Source organism: Rhamphochromis longiceps, linkage group LG18 (genome assembly GCF_057381845.1).
Source record: "Rhamphochromis longiceps isolate RC_006_pf linkage group LG18, R_longiceps_female_GT1.1, whole genome shotgun sequence".
Taxonomy (NCBI): domain Eukaryota; kingdom Metazoa; phylum Chordata; class Actinopteri; order Cichliformes; family Cichlidae; genus Rhamphochromis; species Rhamphochromis longiceps.
The window spans coordinates 24,012,989-24,039,680 of NC_140574.1; the positions used below are offsets into that span (position 1 = coordinate 24,012,989).

Here is a 26,692-nt window from a genome sequence, read left to right on the forward strand (position 1 = left end):
TTTTGTCCTACCTGGATATAAGGTGTTAACCAAATACCTCCTCAAAAACTGATTATTGCATTTTCCATTAACCAAGTCAAGACCATCTAGTTTAACTTTATGCAAATTTGGAGTCTGTATATTTGAAAAATTGTTCTTTACCGTATTTACAAGGACTGTTGGGATATTCTGTGAAACCTTTTTATAGAGCTCGAACGAGCAACTCATGTCATATTTCTCATTAAGCCTGTTTAATTCAAGTATATCTCCATTTTCATCCATTATGTGTGTCACAGACCAAATTTGTTTTGTCATCCATTCTTCCACAAACATAGATTTCCCCCGATTCAATATCACCCTATTATTCCACAATGGAACATTGTGGGGACTGAAGTTATGTTTAAACATTAATTTCCAATTTAACAAAACTTGTTGATGAAATTTGGAAAGTTTTATGGGTAGTTTAGAAATTTCAAAATCACATACTAAAAGGAATTGGATCCCCCCAACTTTGTTGAAAATAAGAGATGGTATCAAGAACCAGATCTCATTATCATTTTTCAAGAAAGATCGTAGCCAATTAATCTTTAAAATGCCATTCATTATTTCAAAATCGATTGCTTTTAAACCCCCCTCTTCATAATCTTTTATCAAGTCCCTGTTACTGATATAATGATGTTTATTTTTCCATATGAAATTAAAATTCACCTTATTGATGTCTTTTATAATTCTTGGTGGGATGGCTAGGGAATAAGCTGGATAGATTAATCTGGACAAAGATTCAACCTTGGTCAACATTATCCTGCCGAATAACGTTAAATCTCTCTGTAGCCAATGGTTTAGAGTGTTTTTGCATTTGTCAATTGTATTCTGAATATTCTTTTCTTCACTATCAGCCATGCTGTTGCAACGAGCTTAGCTTCTGTCTTGCTAGCTTGTGCTGCGCTCAGTGGATCTGCACTCGACAATGCAGCCTAGGCGGAGTAGTCGAACGCAGATCCACTGAGCGCTCAACACAGACAGCATCGTCAGAAGGAAAGTTGATAAAATAAATAAAAAATTTTGTATTGCTCGAAACTAGGGAGCCCCGCAGGGGACATGGGAGAAGAAAAAATTAGGGGGACATGGGATCTCGCAAAAGTCCGTCTTAATTTTTTTTTCTCCCATGTCCCCTGCGGGGCTCCGTACGATGCATATGCGTACTGATCCGAGCACTGTATGAACGGTTCAATATCGATACCAGTATTGTTGCACCTCTACTAAAAATCTCTAGGAAGCTGTTTCAGGCTACACTAATCCTTCATGTAACTGAATGGAAAAAAATAAACCTTTTCAAAAGTCACTGAAGAATTCAATATACACCTGTGTTAGCACAATGTTTAAATTGCCCAAGCACTTCTCATTGTTATTGATAGCGCAGCAGCTACAATATCAGTTTGAGTGTTTGGGCCATTAAATGAAAGTGTAAACAGCTCAAGTGTCCATAATTCAATCAGCAGAATAGGACAACAGGCAGGAGGAAAAAGAACTGTGGCAAGAACAGCAGAAAAGTGCAGGAGATGGGAATTGAGGATATGAGATGAAAGGAAACAGAAGGGAAGAAGTTAGTGAAGGAAAATGCTGGTAAACAGTCTGATCTCCTGTAGTGACCAGCTGGTGAGATCCAACAGACAGATAAATGACCCCCTGTCACTCTTACAAAGCTCCGTCTCCTCCTTCTGCTTCATCATCCTCCCTCCTCTCCTCCGCAAGCCCCCACCCTCCCCTATTTAGACAGGTCATCCATCAACAAGCACACTCCACCGACCACCTTTCCACACCAACACTTTTGCCCATTACTTGTTAGAAAGCCATATGCAGACACACTGCACCAGGCACACGTGTCCTTGCACTCTTGTCTTGTCAAGTTTCCAGGGCCTTCTCCTCTCTCCTCCACTCTCCTCTCACCCTCCATCATCTACCCTTCTTTTCTCTCCTCCCCTCCCACCATCTGCTCTCCATCTTCCATGTCCTTGTCACCTTATCCAGCTTAATAAATGCCAAGGTGTGAAAACACAGATAAATCAGAGTGCAGCGAGGAAAAGCGGTGTTACTTTAACAAGATGGATTAATCTAACTGACACCTAAAATTCACTATCAAAACAGCATTTTTATTGGGCTGTTTTCAAAGTTGGGGGTTATATATAGAATTTTGAAACAATTACCTACTGCGTTAATATAAATGTTGATCACTCAAGTCAAGTGAAGTCAAGTCAAGTGAAGAGGCTTTTATTGTCATTTCAACCATGTACATGTACTCATTTAATGACCTACACTAATCTCCCCCTCTGTCACACACAGACAGGCAACACAGATATCATCTGTGTCACTCTTTCCATCTCTGCACTCTGCGATGATGTCAAAGGAGGTGAGATGGCAAGATGTGGACACTCAGGTGAATTCATGCACCCTGAGATGTCACTGCACCGCGGAGCAACAGAGGAAACTTTATCACACGACTGAACTACAGCAATGACTATAAGTTTAAATTGTGGTACTTTTACGTAAACTTGTGCAATCAGTCAACAGTACAAAGAGAGCTGATGACACGTAATAAAGAAAAACCTCACATTTTGCTCGCATGCAGGAAACCCAAATCCTGCGGGCGGTCCAGGATACACGGGGATAACACTCACCGACCTGTCCTCAATCAGTCCACAAATGATAGTTTTCCCGGGCGAAATCTCTGCGGGATACGAAGAAACGAAGTACCTCGCCTCCTCCGCTGACGACAACAGCGTTATTCCAGCGCTGTTACCAATGTTTTTGGCGATTAAGCGACGGTTTCTTTGTTGTAGTAAACAGGAGCTCGACACATCAAGGTAGCCAAGCACCCAGAGTCCGCTTACTCCACAGAACGAGCGCCGATTGGTCGCTTCAGCCACAACGCAGCTTTCTGCTTTGTCGCGATTGGGTCAAGATGGTGCTTTCAAAAGCTGCTCGTAAAGTGGGAATCCCGAAGTGGCAGTACATGATAAACGATGGCAAACCCCACTACTGACACAGTTCATTGTGTCACTTATAAAAACAGTTTAAATCGTATCTGTGACGTGTCCTTCGAAATAATTACGCCACTCAGGCTGTAAACTGAACTTGTACTGAAATTTCAAATGCCGTTAAAGCCATTTGAGCTCCTCTCTTTAAGAGGATACTTGCTGCCACTTCAGCGTTTAGAAAAGTGAGTCACTTGGTTCCTACACGTAATAACTGCCCCCTTGTGAGTTTCAGGTTGTATGACATGGTGATATCTAAAGGAAAAAAGAATCTGAAGCTTTACCCAGAAACACTCACTGTGTGAAACCTTAATCCACGTTTAATATATGTATTATACTGTAATGTAGTATATATAGTTTACATACATATATGACACATAATGTGAAAAAGCATTATATATGTGCTATGAAATCTTCGGAGCACACTGTCTTTGCAGATGAATTTGCAAACATATTCTCTAAATTTCTCACTGTTTGTGAAGGCATCGCTACCCCCATGGTTCATGTGATTTCTTGTATTGTGGTTTCCATCTGAATGTTTATTAACAAACAGGTCAGCAGGCTGTTAACTGGAAGTCAATTAAGATATTTCACCGCAAAAGTGATGTGGTCCGCTGCGGTAACTTCGAGTCACATTATTTTGTGTAAGTAAATCAGAGGAGGGCTGATCGATCTGCATCCACTCATAAAAAGGGGCCACGTGTGATTGTGCTAGTTGTGCTGAATAGCCCAAATAGAAAAACGGTACAGAATCAATAGAAACTAATGTCTTTGGGCCTTTCTTTATTCCGACCAGCGAGTGCGAAGATGGATTATTTCAATCATCGTTTACGTACATTTTATAGACACTTTTGTCAGGATATGTGCGGAGTCGAATCTACCTCAGCATGATGGATAGAAGAGATTATGTTCTTTTTATTTTACACTGTGGGATTAAATCACTTAAATTATATATTATTCATGACATGAAACAGAAATATAATATTAAAGAACTGAACGGTGCGCTGATCAGTTCCATCGGAAGAACTTTAGCTCCCCCTGGCGGTGAAAATAGGTAAATGCAAACAGTTGACGGAGTATTCCCCAGTGCCTTCATGATCCTTTTTCTATAAAAGTTATACACAAAGCGACCACTTCATTGAGTACGCCTTGCTAGCACTGGACTCCCTTAATTCCTCATTGCACAGATTCAACAAGGCGCTGGAAACATTCCTCGGAGACTTTGATCTATTTTCCCCAGAAACCAGTTTGAGGTGATCTGAACTTTGTGACATGGTCCTGCAGCCACCAGCACATGGGTACAATGTGATCATAAAGGGATGGACATGATCAGTAACAATACTCAGGCTGTGGTGTTTAAATAATGCACAGCCTGAGTCATCCAGAAAATATCCCCCACACCTTTACATGCGATTACATTACAGCCAGAATCATCCATACAAAGCAGGATTGATCCATACTTTCATGTTGTTGTTGTTGTTGTTTTTTTTGCCAAATTCTTACACTGCCATCTGAATGTTTTCTACAATCCTCTAACGTCCAGTTTTGATGAGTCCTTGTGAACTATTGCCTCAGTTTTCAGGAGTGGTGGTAAAAAGTGCTTGAGTTATTTTTACCCCCCCTGCAGTCTGGCCATTCTCCTCTGACACCAAACAAGGCATTTTCTTCCAGAGAACCGCCACTCACTGGATATTTTCTTTTTCCAGAGAATTCTCTGTGAACCCGAGAGATGGGTGTGCAGGAAAACCCGAGTAGATCGGTAGTTTCTGAAATACTCAGATCAAAATCATGTAAATCACCTTCCTTCTCCATTCGCATGCTCGGTTTGAACTTTAGCAGGTAGTCTTGATCATGTCTACATACCTAAATGAATTAATTTGCTGCCATGTGATTCGCTAATTAGATATTTTTGTTTACAAAACTGAACACGTTTCCTCCCCCCCCCCAAAACAAGACATTCAAACAAGAATGGGAATATTTTTAAGCTAATATTTTTGAAGTGGTGCATATAATCACCTGCCTAATATCATGTAGTTTCCCCTTCAAGAGGCCCAAAGAGTTCTGACCTATCACCTGTTGTTCCAGGATAATATAATCCAAAGACAACAGAAACATCCACATGAATGAAAGCGTCCCACGACAGATGCTTTTTGGAGTTAGTACAAGAAATTTAACAAAAAACAAAACAATAGATACAGGTTTAGTTGCAAATGAATGTTTATTTAATTTTGCTTTAAAAAACAAAAACAAACATTTTCATGACTGAACTGGAAAAGAACAAGCTTCAAGCTGGGTTTTCAGTAAACCCAACTTGAGTCTGCATTCTGACCGAGCACACAGGCTAGAGACAATAAATTGCATTCAGCCTTTGAAATTAGAGGTAACAAAATGTAAATGTTTGCACTGTTTGTCCAGTTGTCTGAAGAAAAACAGCTAGTTAGTGTTTTTAGGAAAAACATGGGATGTTAAAATTGGTTAGCATGTTTTGATTTGTTTTGTTTAATTAGGGGGAGGGGCTGCAACTCAGTGGAGACTAAATATCAATAACAAGTTACAACACTTCAGTTTGCCTCTGAAATGATGCTGCAACTCAAATGAGGGAAATGAGTGTTCAAGAACACAATGCATCAATTATTAGATTTTCTTTTCTTTTAACTGGAGAAAAATACTTTGGGGAAAAGCACAGTGCTTTGTTAAACTTGACATAATTCTGTATGCAAGGGAAATTCTGATTAAAGCTTAAACACAATTTGAAAGATAATAAGTGCCAAATTTTACCAAAAGGTCATCTTTTCGTGAACCTCTTCAAGTGGTCAGTTAAACGGGCAACTTCACAGTCTCACCAATAAACCTTTCCCGTAACAAAATTTGTAATCATCCTACGCAGCAATGGTACCATCACAGAAAGATGATTCCAGTTTTTAAGCTCACAATAAATTAACTTCCATTTTTATATTCTTAAAAAAAAAAAAAAAAAAAACTGAGGAGAACCAAACAAAATCTGATAGAAGGTACGAAACAATGTAAACAGACCAAATGACAGAAACATCCAAACGTTGCAAACTGGAACACTTTGATGGAGGACAAAACAATACTGTGGCTCATATGCTTACATTTTGTATTGGTTGAGCAGCTTTTGGAAACTACGTGTAAGCGCGACAGCTTACAGCAACACACAAACACAAGAAAAATCAGTCAAGCAACATCAATATTCATGTCAAAGCCATGAAAACAATCATTTGCTAATGCAAACTACAGCATGATCAGAAACGGGTCTAAGGGTGGGGGAAAAAAGGAAAAAAAATTTGATATGCATACACAGTATCTATATTATTTACAAACATGTGGACATCCTTCACAACTACAGACAACTCTTAACTGTACAATAGATCTGCTCTAGGAACAGTTGCGCAAAATACCATTTTGATATACAGTAATACTTTTTTTCCTTTACAATGTACAAGTTTAACCTGTCCACACAATAAAAATGCAAAGCACAAGCCTAAAAGGCCACAAAAGTGCATGTTATCGGGTCGGTTGGAAGCCACTGGAAGCAAGCACTGGAATGAAAGTGGGAATGAAAGCTCCCAGTATCATAAAGGAGATTCTCCGTACTCCAAACCAGTGTCTTGCAGGATTAATAGTTAGTGGAGGGAGATCTGGAGTAGTTATTATTTATTATACATGCAGGCGCAAAGGCCTGCAAATGCACGGACACACAGATCATGTAAATTGTTCAAACACACACACACAAACATAAAGACACACTCACGTACAAACAGGCTATGGGGTGATAAAACTCCATCACTCTGCTCCGACTCCAATATTTCCCCGAACCGTCACATTATATTCAAGTAGCAACGCTAATAGAAGATACTTGGTACCTTTTGTTGCGTTGCATGCTTCACATCAGAAACAGGACACGTTGGTCTCGTGTTTTTATCCAAGATTTTTAAGCCCTAAGCAGTGACCGGAGACAAAAGTTGGCCTTGGAAACAATCGGATTTCAATTTTTACCAAATAGTGCACTAGTAAGACCGCCTAAGACTAAAAACTCACAATTTCAAAGAAAGTGATCCCAATCAACACCCAGATTTATCGTGTTTATACCTTTGCCCATGCTTCATGCCCCTAACAAGTTAAAAAATTTCAGCTGGGTGGTAGTTGTGAACAACGACGATACAAACAAGCGACACTGAAACGGTGAAGGCCACCTTCAGCAAAAACATGTCACCACCAGGCACTGCGTCACAGAGGAATAAAACACTGAATGGAGGCCAGCGTTTTGACATAGTCTTCATCAACACTGACTAGTGTCACAGTCACGTGCTCAAGTGACAGTCACTATCACAAGCTCATCATTGTGTTTCATTGTATTTGGCCAGTTTCTGCATGGCTGTGTGTGAGATTCAGGCCCTCTAGGGGACATAGGAGGAGAATGCTTGAAGCCACGCTCTCTGTAGTGCAACAGTGTGTGGCTCAGGGGACGTCTTTACATCATACGAACTTTCCTTCTAACATTCTGCCTCAGCTGCTAGTCAGTTAATCGTACCGGGGTATCACAGCACTAAGGCAAGTGCAGACTAAACATACCAAACAGAGATTTTTGGATTACTCAAAGTGACCTACATTTAGTTTCCATCTGTCTTGTCAAGTTGAATTGCCTCCAAGCACTCTCCTCCCACGGTATCTCTACAAAAGTTTAAAAAAAAAAAAGAAGTTTATCTTCTGTCTAAAGAGAAGGATGCCAGCTAAATCCTTTCTGTTAAGTCCACTGAACACTGCATAAACTTTGAGTTGTGTCTTCGGGTTTCCTTTAATCTTCATTTTGACGTTTCATAGCCACTGTTTCCAGCAAAAGGTCATCTTTCTCAGTCACTTAACGGTCTCCATGTTTAAACAGAGCAGAGACATTCACGATAGGCTAACAGCCAAGTAGATAGACCACCACCTCATATGTGCACATCATGATGGCCGTGTTGGGAATCTGTCTGACGAGATGAGTGGTTAGGCCGCGGTACAGCGCCCGGTATCCCTCTTCCTTGGGTACTGTGAGCAGAGTGTGGAAGAAGGAGCGGTACTTGCTGCCTTCCTCTCGTAGTCGTGTGCGGATCACCTCTGCAATTAGAGAAGAAGAAGAAACTTGAGTTACATATTCTACTGGCTACTGGCTCTGTCAGGCTTTGCCTCTGAGTGTTGTGTAATTTCCCATTCATGAGACACACCAAGTTGAATTTCTCCAAAGTTAAGACAGGATACTAATGATTTCCAATCTAATACGTTTCACCTATCCTTTAAAAATACTAATAATGTTCCATTTGTACCAACAAATGGCAAGAAAAAACTAAACCAGTTATCAGACTAACTACAGTCTAAATCTTGTCCAAGTACAGAAAAGCCTTATATTTATTTCTACATTTTGCGATAGAGCTTCATGTTTATTGTGCAACAATTACAAAATATAAATAATCCACAACATTGCACTCAGCTTTGGCATAACATGTTTTTTCTGAATGAGTCCCTGGTGCCGTACAGTGGGGCAAAAAAGTATTTAGTCAGCCACCGATTGTGCAAGTTCCCCCACTTAAAATGATGACAGAGGTCAGTAATTTGCACCAGAGGTACACTTCAACTGTGAGAGACAGAATGTGAAAAAAAAAAAAAAAAAAATCCATGAATTCACATGGTAGGATTTGTAAAGAATTTATTCGTAAATTAGGGTGGAAAATAAGTATTTGGTCACCTCAAACAAGGAAAATCTCTGGCTCTCACAGACCTGTAACGTCTTCTGTAAGAAGCTTTTCTGTCCCCCACTCGTTACCTGTATGAATGGCACCTGTTTGAACTCATCATCTGTATAAAAGACACCTGTCCACAGCCTCAAACAGTCAGACTCCAAACTCCGCCATGGCCAAGACCAAAGAGCTTTCAAAGGACACCAGGAAAAGTATTGTAGACCTGCACCAGACTGGGAAGAGTGAATCTACAATAGGCAAGCAGCTTGGTGTGAAAAAAATCAACTGTGGGAGCAATCATCAGAAAATGGAAGACATACAAGACCACTGATAATCTCCCTCGATCTGGGGGTCCACGCAAGATCTCATCCCGTGGGGTCAAAATGATCATGAGAACGGTGAGCAAAGATCCCAGAACCACACGGGGGGACCTGGTGAATGACCTGCAGAGAGCTGGGACCAAAGTAACAAAGGTCACCATCAGTAACACACTACAACGGCAGGGAATCAAATCCCGCAGTGCCAGACGTGTTCCGCTGCTGAAGCCAGTGCATGTCCAGGCCCGTCTGAAGTTTGCCAGAGAGCACATGGATGATACAGCAGAGGATTGGGAGAATGTCATGTGGTCAGATGAAACCAAAGTAGAACTTTTTGGTATAAACTCAACTCGTCGTGTTTGGAGGAAGAAGAATACTGAGTTGCATCCCAAGAACACCATACCTACTGTGAAGCATGGGGGTGGAAACATCATGCTATGGGGCTGTTTTTCTGCCAAGGGGACAGGACGACTGATCCGTGTTAAGGACAGAATGAATGGGGCCATGTATCGTGAGATTTTGAGCCAAAACCTCCTTCCATCAGTGAGAACTTTGAAGATGAAACGAGGCTGGGTCTTCCAACATGACAATGATCCAAAACACACCGCCCGGGCAACAAAGGAGTGGCTCCGTAAGAAGCATTTGAAAGTCCTGGAGTGGCCTAGCCAGTCTCCAGACCTCAACCCCATAGAAAATCTGTGGCGGGAGTTGAAAGTCCGTGTTGCTCGGCGACAGCCCCAAAACATCACTGCTCTCGAGAAGATCTGCATGGAGGAATGGGCCAAAATACCAGCTACTGTGTGTGCAAACCTGGTGGGTAACAGAGATCTCCAAAAATGTCAGAGCACTTTTGCAAATATGTGATGTCTTGATAAACCAAGCAGATATTTGAGGTTTACACAGCTACATTCTCGCCTGAAAATATGTTAAAAGTTTATTTTGTGACCCAGAAAGATTAATAAGAGTAATATTAAAACTAAGTAGCTGCCGCCATATTTGGAAACTGGAACTGGCTGGGCTGCGCGATGAACGAAGGATACAGCCGACCCATCCTTCAAATCTGGGGAAAAGGAGGACGCATTTGTCAGCCGCATTCGGAGGAGTCTACGAATTGGGACAGCCTTCGTTGCGTCGCTGTGACATAATTGGTCTACAATTGCGGCCTCAGGAGGATGCAGCCTATGTTTTGGGACACAGCTAGTATGAGGAAGGGTACAATAGAAGTATTAAATATTAAGACCTTTATCCTTTGACTACAACATATGAAAGTGAGTGAGAAGATTACCATGAGGATAGGCGATGGAGGTGGCACAGGTCTTGGAGGTGGCAGCTGCAAGCATCATCCCCACAAAGTCAGAGGCATCTTTGACAGATTCCTCCTCTTCGTCCATGCTGGCCTGAGCCTTGTACTCAAGCCATTTTCGCTTGATAGTTTCATAGATGACAAAATGGATAACAGTCTCAGAGATGCCAGCGTATGAGGCTGACATACCTCTGTAGAAACCTCGTAAGCCATCCATCTGGTACACTCGTCGTATGCACTCAAAAGCACTCATACGCCGCTCGCCACGATTCCTGCCATCACACAGACACTTTCAATTAAAATTAAATAACTTTTAGAATAATTTACTCTCATTAGTTTAACAACGCATTTTTCCATCATTTTTACACTTATCAGAAAAATCCTCCTCACCTGGAGTCCAGCTGCAGACGGGTTTTAATCAGCCAGATGGGATTGGTGGCTGTGATGGCGGTGAACCCTGGCAAATTTAGAAGAGGTCAGAGGTTCAGACACAGGCAGAGACACTCATTGTAAGAACACATTAAAATAAACTAGATTAAGCTACACGGTACAAATACAGTGAGAAAGCACTTCAGGAAACAGGATCAACTGGCTGAGGTGTTTAAATGAATCTCATTACAAGTCTTACGTAAAATACATTGATATCATTAATTCAGACAACAGTATAACAATTAAATCTGAATTTTTTAAAAATATTTTGAGTTACAGACACAAAAAACATCTAATCTGTTAACTTATTGATCCTCTTCATATGAAATGCTACTCAAGTGCATATAAACAACAGGTAAACAGTTCTCCTTTTGAAGTAAAAGATCTCAGATAACAGTGCATGAAGGCAGCAGCTTTCAGCTATGACTGTCTAGATATTTTTTTTATGTATGGATCTGGATAAAAACTAACTGCAAACAGCAGCAAATGTAGGCAAGCAGCAAACTCATTTTAGGCCTTTACATGTGGCTGATAAATGAATAAGAGTTTGTAATTAGAACTTATCCTCAAACGTTTTTATTAACATAGCATTACACACATCACCTTAATCAGTGTTTACAAACAAATCTACCCATACAGAAATAAACATCACAACACAATAGGTTTGACCCTTAGCTTTGATTAGTCTCTAGATTTTCTACAATGGTTAGCAATGCTCATTTAGTCTTGGTCCCTAAAAACACACGTTCTTTATATTTATTCTAATATGAACCAGTGGTTAACTTGACTGGACACTACAGACAGGTTGTAGGCCATATACTAGCACAACTACCGCATAGTGAAGAAAAATGTTGTCTAAAGGAGATTCTTTAATTATTTACTAGTGGAAAGTCACTGCTAGGAAGTCTAAAGTGTAACCGTTACTTTTTAATCGTGGTGAGTAAACCCTGTTTCACTATCTGCCTGCCAACACACTTGGTAGATGTTAGCTTAATTTGTAACTGATCGCAACTATTCTTGATCAGTAGAAATGCTAGATAATGTACAGTAAAGCAAAGCTTGCTGTGTATAGTATAAAGCTAATTAATCTGCACTTTGTATCATTACGAAATGACACAAAGTCTCTTTAAAAGTCTGTGCTAAACGGATGTACCAGTGAGAAGTAAAACATGGCCTTTTGCAGAAAACAGCTAAGACCAGGGCAAGGCTATGAAGAGACCTCAGTCACGTCTAGTGTATCGATGCAGCAGAGACCTATGTTAAGGCAACTGCATGAAGAAGAAAGGATTACACAGGTCTGTTGAAGAGAAGAGGAGAACAAAAGGAGGAAGAAGAAAAAAAGGAGGAAGTAGAATGAAGTAGCTTCTATGGCGTGTACTCACGAGGGAGGGGCAAAGCTCCTCCAGCTCCTCCCCGCTGCAGCTAGTAGCCTGCAGATATGGGGGGCTCAGATGGCGGGGATGTCCCACCCAATCACGCAGGGGTGAAAGCTTTACAGTAAAGCCCTAAAATAGACACAGGCTTTTCTGTACCACAGTCACACACAAGCAGCAGTCACATCCACCCCAAATCCCACCAACCACCCACATCAACCCACTTTCTGAAGTAGATGGAGAAGAGATGGGGGGTGAAGGACTCATACCACCCCCCATCTTTCACCAAACTATGATCCCAACTCTGTGCCCCAACCCGTATAATTTACCCATCTTTAAACTGCTTTAATTTGTGTTACATTTTTATTACTTTTACTTTATCCCCACTTTTTGCAGTAAAGAAGACGACTAATCAGAGGCCCAAACCAATCCAAGCCTCCAGCTCTATCTCATGAGAGCAAGCTAAAAATCACAAGAACACAAAGACATAAAAAAAATAAACTGGAGAGGTATTCCTTATAACCATTGAGCCAATATCAGTTTTTAACCTAAACTCCTTGTCTGAAAATAAAAGAGGCCGGTGGAAATGCTAACCTTGCCGTTCAGTGTAACAGACTCAAACACTTTATGTGACAGGGATAAAGAGAATGAAGAAACTTTGTATGAATATGTGATAAGAATGAAGTGACTGATGACAATGAAATAATGGATGGAAATCAAAAGGACAATCCTTAACTTACAGATGTGGTGTGCTAGCATAATACACTCGATATTTCAACCACAACGCAGAATGTGTGCATGAATATGGGTGACAGGAGAAAGACCACCAGGACTTTATTTCCAGCTTTTACCTCGATGAGGAAACGGCGCATGCTATACCAGCGGGAGTGCATTAAGTCACCATTTACTTCAATGACACAGAGCAGTTAATCTTTAGTCTAAAACTGTATCAACTCACAATATTTGACTATTTGTTCAAGTGTTAAATTTCTAACAACATAATAATGATTATATTTTATGTAAATTTAAAAACAAAAAGTGTGTTCTTGGGCTCAGCAGGCCACCAGGCACATGGAAACGCTGCCGCATGTTGTATATTATGATCCTTCAATACTCAAATAATCCCTGTGCAATTTTTCCTGAGGGGTTTGACCTACATTCAGGGACAGCAGCATGCTTTAGATTAACTGCTGAAGTCTAAAGCTGTTCTTCCACACATGCACTGCAGCCGTGAAGTTTTGTAGAACAAAAATATCACAGTCGACTCCCACAAATATCAGGTAGACCACACTAAGAATTACAGTAGTGAGAGTGCTTATGAAGCAGATCATATGAGTTCATATGTTAAAATAGCTTAAGTAAAGAAATGGGATTTGAATCCATACAAAAAGTTCCCATTGCAGGAGCAGTGAAGCTATAAAAGACATCGACTTCACAAAGTTAGTTTATAAAACTGAGCACGAATTCACAGCATCAGTATCAATTAACTGTCCCTGAGGTTTTGGCATTGACCACCGCATTAAATCTATTACTGATAAGCACTGATAATCTTAGAGACAATAAAGATGAAAAAGCGAGAGAGGGATACGTTTAGTATCATAGCAAAACATTTGTGTAGTGACACAACAATTTGTCCACATTAAAACATCTGAAATTTTTAAAGCTAGTTTTTAAGCACTTGCGTGGTAACAGTCAGACTGTATTTATATCCTTACCTGCATTTCTTTGAGATTTACAAGAGAAATTTATGCAACTGTTATAAGTATGAAAAAGACTAAACACCAAGGTCCATCTCTTTCTATGTGCGTTGATGTGTTCCCGTTTTATCACTTACATGTGTATGTTTTCACTGCATTTTATCCACAATAATGAATTTATCTTTAAGTGGTGCCAATACTGATGGGGTTAAACTGCTAAGGCAATTAACTGTCTTCAGGAAATTCAACTAATTTAACAAGTAAACACGTGAAATGTGAAAATACCATCAGTCCAGTTCTCCTTGGAAAGAAATGACTGAAGCACTCAGTGTTGATGAATGATGACAAAACACAAAATGAAAAACACACCGAGTGCAGCCTTCTGTGGCAGTGACAAGGTTAGCATTTCGTTTGTGCTGACAACAAAAACTGTCATTACTTTAGCTTTAATGTATTGATGAAACACGTTAAAAGGGGAGGGGGAGGTGTGTGTTAAGATTAAGGAATAATAAACTTCATCATGAATCTAAAACTACACACCAGCAGCAAACACCTGCTGTAAGCAATGCTAATACCATTAAAAATGAATAACCATTATGAATTTAATTAGAAAAATCACCATGGTTTTCATCATACCAGTGTAAAGAAATGGGGTGCTACCTGACGTGTCCGCCCGAGTGCCAGGGGCCCCGGTTGACCTTTGGGGGCCGTGTTCTCTTCTCTATACACACACAGAGCAAAGGGGAGGGGGGCCCAGACCACACTGTTTAAGTAACAACTGGGATGTTAAACCATTTACAGTGTCCTCTGGAGAGGCCTCAAAATTAAAGAATTTAATAAAACAGAAAACAAAAAAAAGAGAGGAAAAAAGGGCGAGGAGGGGATTCAAAACAAAAAACTTTAACGAAGTACATGAGGGACAGCGGGGCTAAGAGAAGAGGAAAGCACAACCCAAACTTTGAGGACCGTAACATTTTTCTCTTTTGTATAACAGATAAAACCAAATACAGATCAGCAGTTAGGGAATTGCAGCCTGAAATGTTTCATCTGGTATGGGTACATGAAATTCTGGCACTGCTGATATCAGGATTTGTCTCCTCAACTATTCGGGGACTATCAAGGCTACCATGGAGAGATAAGATACTGCATTATCGGCCCAGTTTAGTTACAGAAAGGATTGTTTGCAAAGAAGCTGATATGTAATAAAAGATGTGATAAGAACCTTTCACCTCTTACAGATTCAAGGTCCCCTTAAAGTAGAGGATGAACTCTGAAATATTGTAGAAACTGCAGTATTTAAGACATGAATAACTCATCGCGACATACACAATAATCAAGGTTATTTCGATCCCAAGAGGCTTAAATTGTGCTTTCTGATAAATCAATGATTGTTTATATTAATATTTCTATACAAGAAATAGCTAAGTAATGCCGACTTAAAAACAGACATTATCAGTTAGCTTTAGCATGCGTCAGGTCTGGGGGAAGGGTGGTGTCTGGGATACTTAAATTGTACAAAATAAAAAAAATAATGAAAGTTGTTTGATAGAGAAAAACTAAATAATTCTTTTTTCTTTTCTTTTTATAAATAAAACCCATCAGTAAGAAACACTGCCCAGGCAGACTGACAAACAGTCAGACAGGCAGATAAAAAAGACAGACAGAAAGGGGGAGGGGAAGGAGCAATCATTACCTGCCATCCCAGCCGACACCATATGCACCTGGGTAGAGTCTGGCTCCAGCACTCCATTAAGCTTCTCCTTGGCTGTCGAGTAGGCCGCAAAGTATATCGCCCTGTGTGACGATTAAAACGGAAGAGAGAGAGAACTTTAATTACTAAAAGACTCAGGAAAGGAAAGAAGTTAATGACGTGTCCAGGGAGTAAATATAAAACAAAAGCATACTAGCTGTGACTGTACCTGCAGAGCTATTTAATGTGTAAATGATTAACAAGTTAGCTATATTAAGTACAAACACATCATTTCAGTTGCACAAAATTAAATACTGCCCAAACTGAACATGGGGAACATGCAGTAAATTCAGCTAATTTTAAAACTATACAACACTATAAATAAAATCGGTGTTTTAAATTCTTGTGCTCCATTTAAAATGTCATTATACACATTTGTGAAGCTAGTTCTCGCACATAAAAACCACAGAACAAAAAGGCGCACAATGGCCACTGCTGTCGGTAAATGGCATTTCTTATTTTCTTTGCTGACAGGCCAATAACAGCCAACAAGTCAAATACACATCAGTACTGATGTTCGGCTGATAAATACGTGCCTCTCTAGTGTGCACATGCACAAATGTCATGCTTTAGAAACAGATTTTTCCTCCCATGATTCTAGCTGCTCTTCTATAAATGAAATCATAGGATTTAATCAACACTGACTGGAATTAAACTCCGTGACCTCTGCTCTCAGCCCTCGTTCTGGATTTGAGAGCATGCATGCAAAATGTAATCACGCTGCTCTGCAGACGAATGATATGATTGGCTCTGAAAGCATGTATGCAGCTCACGAGCAAAGAGAGATTTTCGTGGTGCAAGCTGTGTAGAAATCGGGTCGAGTGTGTTGTTAATGAACGCCAGCAGCATGCCCGGTGGACTGTTGAGTGTCAGAGGCTTTGCAGCATCAGAGTGTCGTTTCGTAAATATCACAGCAGACAACAGCGCTGGAGTTCACACCTCCGCCTGCTGATAAATAAAGTAATAAGATGTTTCATTCAATTATACTAAAGTCGCTTGTTACAATTCTGCATATACAATTATTTTGTCGGACACTAATGGTGGCATTTTGATCAGTGTATTGTTTGTACTGTGAGCACTAATGAATCTGGCTGCTCTGAATAATGAGAGCAGCTCATAAATCCATTTTAAATTATTTATACTAACATTTCACCACGTTACAGCCAATGTAATTTGTTTTAAACTGCATCCTAATATGCTTCTCTACATTAATGGTTATGAATGAAAACAAAGTGAATAAAATTAGCTAAAAGCTATTCTTTATTCCCACAAAACACAAAGCAGTGGAACCCTAAAAATGGTTTCTTGAGGTAGTTTTTTTAATTTATTTTTATATATGGGTTAACTATTAACCACCATGTTTCCTGTTGTCATATCCTGTCTATAAAGCAGTGGAAAACCACATAATTTGCCAGCGAGTTCATCAGGTTCACCTCTTATGTGATAACATCCTCCTATAGCACTACTTCCTATAGCTGTCATGGCCAGCCATTTCAGTACAACAACACAGGACTGACAGACACAGATGCACTGGATGGACCTAAAGGGCAGACAAAGAGTGAAAGACCCACGAGAAGAGAAAGAGTATCATGAAATCATGACACAGACGATACGTAAAACTAACCAGAAAAGGAAGAAGACGTCGGCGGTGACACAGCAGTAACTACAGAGAACTAGAACGATCAGGGAGGGATTATACACAAACACAACTGCCTTAATTTAGAAACCTCATTTTAACAACAGCAGTGGCTGTCACATGATGAAAGCGTAACAGCTGGCCGGCGTCTGCTGCTGCTGCTTCACGGGAATTTGATTGACTGCATCCAGACGTTAGGGCAGATAAGCTAAGAATTAGGGAACCTTCTCATTTCCGCACAGATTTGAAGCACAGATTTCCATTGTGCTGCTGCTGTGATTGAGAGAAGTTTACGTGCACATTCCTGGTCTTCCATTATTTCAGACATTCCTCAGTGTGAAAGCAACTGAATTACAGTCCTGTACTCTTTGTCTCACTTACTGCTTACATACTTATTAAATTGCAACATTTCAGTCAAACGAACCCTTATAAGGAGAAGCAGCTCGAGCTCAGCATACGTACAGTGTGCATTTATATACACAGGTAATGAGCACCTTGCATCCATGTGCATCAGCACTTGTATTCATAGGACCACAAATACCTCAGTAACATAAATCTGATGCTAGAGTAATTATAATGTCATATTTGATGAATAGCTTTTTTACTTTTTGTCCATTTTGAGTTTTTCGTATTGCTTTTTTCAGTTAGTTTCTAGGTTTTCATGTTTCTGTTTATATCGACTAAAAATATGTAGCTTTAGTTTTTATTTGCTGTTTATTTATTTGCGTTTAGTTTCCTTAAAACCAATAATGTGAAGGGTCAGGAGCAAAATGTCAGCACAACATAAACAACACTTTGTTCAAGCAGCTAATTTAAAGTTGTGTAGGCATTCCAAGTCTCAATAAATAGAGGTGCCAAAGCCTCATGAGACCAGTTGTGTTGACGAATGTGACCACATTTTTAAAGCCTAAAAATAAAAAAGGTACATTCTGTATGTTTTAGTCCATTTTAGTTCGCTCTATGAGCACTCAAACCACTTCAGTTCTCATTCAGTCTAGTTTTATTTCCGTAGTTTTAGTCAACTATAACAAAACAGAAGGTAACATTCATCTAACATCTGTGAGGACAGAATACGTAAATCTGAATGCTACTTTTGAGAGTTTTTTTGAGAGCATATTATGCATGCACAATTAATCCCACTGCTCCTTTGTGTTATTGTATTTAAGCCTGAATGTGTTAAGACTTTGTGGTTTAAGCAAATAGAACAAACTGTAGAACATATGAAACTAAAGATCCAAGGTTGATGAAGCCAACTTTCTACATAATGTGACTGATCACAAATTAACATGGAAACAACACACTGATTATATTAAATTTCAAAGTGGTCAGTAATTCTTTATAAAACAAGTGATGTATTAATTTCTAATGCCCTGCAACATAATTCATTCTTCATTTATACTTCCTTACTTTTCTTACTGTGTGGAACATTGAGGATTGACTTAAATGAGAATAAATTCAACAGTTCTGTTACAGTAAAAGAGCAAAGTCTGGTTACTATGATCACACTTAACCACAGTGTCTAAGGTCCCACATTATGTATTTTAATTATTCTGTTTATTTATTTAATGCTTAAAGCAATAAAATTGCCCAAGTAATTTCTTGCATTAAAACAAATGCTCTACAAATATGTTTGAGGTAGAGCAGGGCGATATGGCCAAAAATATTTATCACGATATATATTTGAAAATTTGCGATAACGATATAACCGACGATATAATTGATGCGAGACAAAATACAACTCCACAATATTACTAGCGCAAAAAGACAACCTTCCATTTATTTTCACTTAAACAAGAAGCTGGTTTTTATGTACATTAAAGCTTTATAAAAATGTAACAGTGCAAATGCAAATTCCTTGCTGAAAGTTTAACCAAAAGGCATTTCCAGTAGAAATGGGCTGACATATCCTGAGCATAACCATGTATAATATCCACTGAAGTTAAAAAGAGGTGCTTTGCAACATTAAACTGCAGTGTGCAGTACGCATTTTTCGGACCATAAGGTGCACGGGATTATAAGGCACATTAAGCGAAACAAAGCAGTCAGATAAATCAAACTTTATTAAACTCATTCTTCTTGCTTCCTCCACTTCTGTACCATTGATTCATTAATGTTGAATTCTCTGGCAGCTGCTCTATTCCCATGTTGTTGCAGTATATTAATGACTAACCTCGTATTGTGGATGGATTATCTCAGTTGTTCTCCTGACTGAAGTTTGGTCCGTTTACAGCACCCTGCCATGCGATTGCATTTGTCTCTAACCATGAAGAACCTTCACGTTAACTTTTATAAGTGGAAAAGTGTTAGTGTTCGTCCTCCAGCTTCACTGTTTATGTTATGCTAACATAGCTGTGTCGCTAGCGATCACGTAGCACATCATTATATACCAGCTAGCCCAACTTCAGTAACCCTACAAACGTCACTGCTGTTTAGTTTCCTGTCTTCATTTATGTTGGAAGTGATAGCAGAGCTGTACGTTTGATTTTTTTCAGAAATCTCTCCGTCAGAACGTGCTATATCATGCTTAGGTAACTAGCGAAACGAGCGAGCTAACTTCCGCTAGCTTCCTGCTAACTTCTAACTCCGTTAAATGTAATAACTTTTGTTTTCATGGATGCCTGGAAGTTAAACTTCATAGTTACACCTGGTAAAGCAGCAATGCTGATCGTTTTATTAAAGATGAAAGAATTTAGACAGTTTTTAACTCTAAGTGATGCTGCAGTGTTGTTTGACCTGAAGCATACGGAGTTTAGGACCCAGATTACTCCCAGATTTAAGAGCATCTTAGTCCGACAAATACGACAATAACGACGGCCGCTTGCATGTTCTGCAAAAAATGTGCTTTGTTGTGTATCTGACGGACAAACACCAAACCAGTTCCACATCACTGAAGTTGCACCATTTTTACAAACCAATTCTGGTTCATCTGTTTCACTCAACAATCAGCCATGTGCGTATGAAAACAAAGGCACTGCGCATGCGCGTTTTACTCCCATTCTATCGCGATATTTCATTTTCCTATCGTTGCCTAACATTATACCGGTATTACCGTGAACGGTATAATATGGCCCAGCCCTAGTTTGAGGGTTATATTTGAGAACATTGTGGTTTGTTTGTTGTCGTTTTCTTCTTCTACTTGGAAATGAGGGCAGCTTTACTGATAACAACATAGGCCAGGCATATCCAAGTGCCACTTCAGCCTGAGCCTGTTCATTCACTATTTGTTATAAAGGCTGCAGATTTTATATGAGCTGTTTTACACTGTGTAAAATGCAAGCCTGAATAAAATAAATAAATAAATATCAGGTCACTGTATATAATGTTCACACAACTGGGCAACACTACAGCTCACCTGAACAACCGGGGGAAATATGCTGAAGGGCACTGCAGTGGCTCAGGTTGGAGTCCACTCCAGACTATTTCCTGTGTGTCATTGCCCCATTCTCTCTTTGCTTTTGTGTCTCCTCTACACTGTACTGTCAAATAAAGTCTGCAAATACTAAAAAGAAATCTTTAAAGAAAAATGACTGCTGTTGAATGATATTTCAATACATCATTTTGAACAAAGTTGTACTTCAGTTTTTGACTTGGTCATAATGAGTTTGTTATGGCTGATAACACTGTAACGTTTTAATAAATCAACAAAAATCAAAAAACCTTATTTGTCTTTTGGATTCTGAGACTTTTGAATTTATGTGATGCTGATGAAGAACAACATCGGCCTGAAGTATATGTGACGCTACTAATACTACTGGTTGACAGGTAACCCATTCTCAGTAGACAGATTGAGGCACTTACTATCTGTATTTCAGCAGTAAATAAGACAGCACACAGGAGTTAAATTTAACAGCTCAGCTGCTGCCCATAATACAGCCTGAAGACTTTCCCCCAGAAACATTGTCTCATAGAGTTTGATTAAACATGTCAAAATAAATTACACAGGCATGCCTTTAACCCGATAGCAGGGCAGTGCTAGTGCGGATGATACTGCTGCTAGCTAACTGCTTCTTACGCAAAAAAAAAATTAAAAAAAAATGAATTACTCATTCATGATGTTATGACACGCAAGATATGGAAGTGAAGGTTATTTCCCTTACTTTGGGCTCTGTTTCTGTGTTATTCCTAAAGAAATCGTAAAGCAGTTTTAACACACAACACTCCCACATTATTGCAGATAATACTGCACATACCTGGAAGGTGCCACACCTACAAGGTTAGGACCCAGTCCTCTGAAGAGTGAACGGGGTCCCTCTCTCTCTAGAATTAACCTGTCAAAAGAGCAAACATATGAGGAAATATTTCACTTTATAGTCAAAACACAACATGTACATTATTTAAACACTGGAGCATATTATACAGTGAATGGTTTAAAGATAACTCGTAATCTAAATTGTTTTCACATTTAATAACAGTTGTAAATTCATAATTACCACAAATCAGATTAAGCAGATTTGTTTCATGAAGTTAATTTAAACATGTTCAAAGAAAATAAAAATAAAAAAATCCAGCAATAAGAAAAAAAAAAAAAAGACATAGCTCGGATCCTACTGGAAGAAGTTAATTAGCTAAAAATAATTCTATTTATAGACTTTGCCTTTCTGCCCCACTTATGTGATTTCCTCATTTTATTATTTCATTATTAATCATTATGTTATCTGATTCTTCATTATTTATAGCAAATGGCACATCCTCTAGAAAGAAATGGGTCTAAAACCAGACAACACACGTGATTTGGAGTGAAGGTGTCCTCCGCCCTAAAAGGGATCTTGGCATGCACCACACTGCACGTTGACCCACTTTGACGTGTGTCCTCCCACCCCCCTCGTTAGCTATGCTGCAGTTCGTGCTTTCATCCTTCTCCACTCTGTACCATGAAATAGTGTTGCTGTACTTCTGCTGCAAGATGCTGCTTATTTTGAAGACAACACAAGAAGTTGACTTATGTTGCCACAACACCGACACAGAGCCCAAAACAATGTCCACATGAGCTGCAATCTCTTAGTCAACTGTTATTAAACAAAATCCTGACAGGAGCACTGCCTGACAGCAGACTAACATCCCAGACCTACTGTCAGAACAAATCAATTTTTAGGCTCATTGTTAAAGAACGTTATAGCTAACCCCACTAGTGACAAAACAAAACCTAGGGAACTGCAAAAGTGCAAGATCAGCATGTTGCCTGTGTAGCCTGCCAATTATAAATACTCTAAATATAAAAAGCATTTTATATTCCTGTGATACAGAACCAAACATAAGAGGCTTGTCAAATATAAAGGTATTTACAAAATAACTAACGGCACCATTCAGCAGTGGAAAATTCCACACACATCCACACACTTATGCATTATGTAAGAGTGACATGCTCTCTGACATGCTCTTGTATAGCAGCTTGCCAGGGTACAATAATAGAGGTCCATATTTATAAAGGCAAGCTGAATATTTACTTGCTAATCCTGCAGTGGTTAATGGTCATTACAAGTAGCCACATCAGCTTTCAGCAGGTTCTAAGCAAATGCTGAGTTCCCCTCTACTCTCACTCTTACTTCATCTTTCTGACAAAATTCCACTCTGCCCAATGACAAGATGACTTACATTTATATTGAAGAAAAAAAAAAACACCTAAAAAACATGAACCATTCTTTGTGGATATCTTACATAAGTTTCAGAGAGAAAGTATCAAAAACAACAAAAGAGCTAAGGTCAACATGAGGTTTAAATTATTGATTTTGTCTACAGATGTCAAAGAAAATAACCACTGAAACCAAAATGTTTATCTTCTTGTCTCGGTTAAAGTTGCTCTCTAAAATAAACAAACAAACAATCCACCAAAAAACAAAAAAGGCACTAATAACAACAATAACATCTATTAAAATAAGAAAGAAAAAGAAGTGCATTGGCAATCCAAATAAACTCACTCCCCAGGAAAGCCCAAGCATTCCTGAAGAAAATATTTTCAATTTGGAGCAACTTGACATCAGTTTGCAACTTACAGTGCACATATTAAAGGAACTGTGCAACAAGAAAAATCTGTTATCAGTGTTTCTGAGCCATTTCATAGTTTTGTTTGTTATTGCAGTGATGCAACGTTCCAGTAAGGAGTCATTTTATTAGAAGAAAATAACTCATTACATTAAAGTTACAATAATATGAGACGCACACACAGACCTTTTAAATGTACGCAGCCAGCTAATGGACAAAATAATACTTAAACCAAGAAAAGACAACATTGAAGCCACATCATAACTGTTTATAATGTTAATTTCAGTGGATATCAATTAGGCACAGCTAATCTTTCTCCTTACTTGAGGCAGTGCAGAGGCCCCGGCGGGGAAACACGGGCAACACTGGCTCCGTTGACTGTGCTGAGCTGAACCTCAGAGACGTAGAGTGTAACGGAAGAGGACTGCAGCCTGGTCTTCACCACTTCCAGAGGACAAGTTAAAATGGCGCCCACTGTACCACCGCATCTAGTAAAGAAGCAGCAAGTATTGAGAAAAAAGTGACAAAATAGAACAGAAGCAAGACCAGGAAAAAAGTTTGCTGTGGCACCAAATATGTCCCCCCCAAAAACAAAACAACAAAAACAGCAAAAATCAAGTTATACTGACATAAGCCGAGTCACTTGAAACACTAATCAACAGAAACACAATCTGTTGTTCCCAAATTATCTGTGAGCATGGGCACATACACACACCGTGACCTGGTTTTGTGATATCCAAGATACTGACATATGAAAACAAACAGCTGGTTTCATGATTCATTTCAGAAGAAACTGACCGCAGCTCATTTGCTGAGTTTTGCCACCTGAGAAGCCCAGAATAAGAAGTCATCAAATTAGATCGTTGTTTAGCTCACTTGATAAACATAAACAAAAACCAAGTTGGTCACAAATACAAAAAACGTATATCCACTTTATATCATAACACATCAAGGTGTGCAAATATAACTGCATCACGACTGTTTTTTCCATCATACAAACATTTTTGGCGCCCACCAAACAGGTTTTGGCCTTCCCCCAAAGGAAAATCACCAGGCCTCTCAAAGTATTTAAATAAACACTATGTTTTTTAGTGTGAGGTTTAATTTAGTCAAACTTAGCCTATTTTTAGTCATCAAATGGGTTTGAAATTAATTAATTTACAGAGACCTTTTTGCACTAACCATGGGGATAAAGCGTGTTTATGTGCACACAAAACCAGGAAAAATCTCATGTGATATAAATTAGTGTATTATTTGATAATTCATACGCTATAGTGTCATTTTTGTTGATCCCCTCTGCATTCACCAAAGGCTCAGTGCTTTCCACATATAGACAAAGCTTCAAAACCAAACCACCGCACAGCTGAAAAGTGCTTCCTGGTGATTGCAGTTGCAAGTTATAGAACTCGGCTAAAGGTTACAGAAGCCATGGCAGTGTGGTAGTATATGTTGACATCCTGGCAATGAATTCCTCTTGCTGCCGTCTCTTTTGAGCAGCACCAGCTATATTTACCTTTCAAAAGACCAACCCACATTCATGCTCAGAGGCAGCGGTGACCCTTGGCCTACTTTCTCAGCAACACTGGCTGTTGCATGTGTGCCTCTCTAATGCGAGGCTGTGGGAGGCAGCACTAGGCTGAGGCCTCCAGCTCAAGTTTTTGGGTAAAGCTGATTCAAAGTCTCTTGGGTAGTTCTCAGATTTAAAAGCAATAACAAGAGACATAAAGAAGTGCTGTGGCATGGTGGGATCACCCATTCTGAAAGTCACAGACTAAATGGGAAGATTAAAAAAAATTAACAAGTGAACTAAAACTAAAGACAATGGATTAAAACAAAAATCTATACTGGGCCAATCCACTTAAATGTCACATTTGTGCTTTCATTGTCCTTAATGAACTGGTTGTCAGGCCTCTTTACACAACTATGAATCAGAAGGATTGCTTTACTACCATGTGAGCTTCAACTTTAAGATTTGAACTACAAAATTCAAATGCTCTGTTACATAATGAAAAGCAGCAGAGAAATTAAATTTCACCAGTAAGTTTCTCTTTAAACCATACTTCCACCCAGAGCCAGTAGTTACGCAACACAAACTTCAAAGTGTTTTATTTTTTACATTTAATTAAGCCTGTAAGACTGTAATCTAATGCTTTAACTGAACCGACAGAAAAATTGTGTGTGTGTGTGTGTGTGGGGGGGGGTGTCTCAGTATGGATTAGATGTAAATGTTCATTTCATTTGGGAATACAATAAAGAAATAATTTAATTGGATCCACATAGGTGAGCATTATGCAACTACTTCTTAAATTACAACATAGCAGCAGAAAAATAAGCGTCAATGGCTGTTGTTGCAGATGCATTTGGTCAAGTCATTCAGAGAAAGCTACAACGAGCCCGGAAATGAATTCCACTTGTCATCAAAATAAAAGGCTCTCACTTGTGCAGAAACAGCCGGCATTTAAAGGACGATGAAATAAGAGGCAAGCTGCTCTGTGCTGTCTGGGAATAACGAGCTCGAATGCGCTTTCTGGCACATTCACATGAATGCTTTCCAGCGACACTGGTCATATTTTACAGGTTAACCGGAAGTTCAACTAGAACCGTTTTTGACAGTCGCGTACGCACAACCGCCAAGGTTGGAAGGGCACGCACGCGCTGCCTTAAAAAATAAAAAATAAATGGCGAGTTAGCTAGATAAAGCAGACGGGGGTCATGTTTCAAAATATATATTTCAAATTAGGTAACATTGATAGGGGAAACTGATGTGGCTTACCCTCCAGCGAACAAATGAACCAGTGTGTCCCTTTGGGTCATTCTTTAGCATACCCTGCCAAGCAGCGCAGGGTAGTCAAAAAACGGCTCTTTCCCCCGTCCCCTCCCGGTGCTCTTTGCCTCTGAGAGGATGCGCAAGTCCACAGACAAACGACGTCGACGACTAACCAGCGGTGGGGCGAGTCTCCGGTGATTCAGACTGCAGCGGGCCGACAAACCCCCCTCTCCCTCTCCCTCAGCTAACTCAGGTCCCCCTCTGACGCAGATATTTTCTATCTTCGACAAAAACAGCGGGGAGGTGCGGGCTCACCAGGCTTCTTGCTGGCGGTAAAATATCTCAGGTCTAACAAACGGTTTTATAGCACATCCGCGGTCTCATCTCCTTTCATCGCTGCACCAAGAGGAAGAAGGAGGCAGAGCTCATAGTATGTACTGTACGACCATAGGCTGGAAGCACACGCTGCCATTGGCCACCCTGCACTTAACGTCACATTGTCTCCGCCTTGATCATGCACTGTTCACATGCTCAACACTGAATGAATCTGGACTGCGTGTTGCTGAAGTGCAGCCATCCAAAAGAGATCGTTTTCACAGTTTGTGCTCTAAACATTTCAGACGTATCTGCTTTTGTCTCATTGAACCTCTTCAAAGTCAGACACTAGACCAAAATATGACAGACAAACACAATTA

The 26,692-nt window shown here is 39.6% G+C and overlaps 2 protein-coding genes across 5 annotated transcripts in view; both read right to left on the reverse strand.

The window, feature by feature from the left end:
- LOC146648317 (SPRY domain-containing SOCS box protein 4-like) overlaps window positions 1–2,858 on the reverse strand; it is a 90,883-nt gene extending 88,025 nt beyond the window's left edge. For 2 of the 4 annotated variants that reach the window (XM_085388646.1, XM_085388643.1), the window contains exon 1: window positions 2,659–2,858. The gene's annotated coding sequence lies outside the window, so the exon portion shown is untranslated. Of the gene's footprint in view, window positions 1–2,588 lie in introns of all 4 variants that reach the window. The other 2 variants (XM_085388640.1, XM_085388642.1) reach the window with 2 other exon arrangements.
- A 3,100-nt stretch (window positions 2,859–5,958) lies between these two features.
- On the reverse strand, window positions 5,959–26,413 carry slc25a36a (solute carrier family 25 member 36a). The gene is made up of 7 exons (XM_085388363.1): window positions 26,004–26,413; window positions 23,554–23,718; window positions 21,442–21,519; window positions 15,559–15,659; window positions 10,757–10,823; window positions 10,349–10,638; window positions 5,959–8,129 (listed from the first exon to the last, which is right to left on the reverse strand). The coding sequence occupies exons 1-7, from the start codon at window positions 26,042–26,044 to the stop codon at window positions 7,936–7,938; spliced, it is 936 nt and encodes a 311-aa protein (XP_085244489.1). The 5' UTR covers window positions 26,045–26,413; the 3' UTR covers window positions 5,959–7,935.
- Window positions 26,414–26,692: the final 279 nt, after the last annotated feature.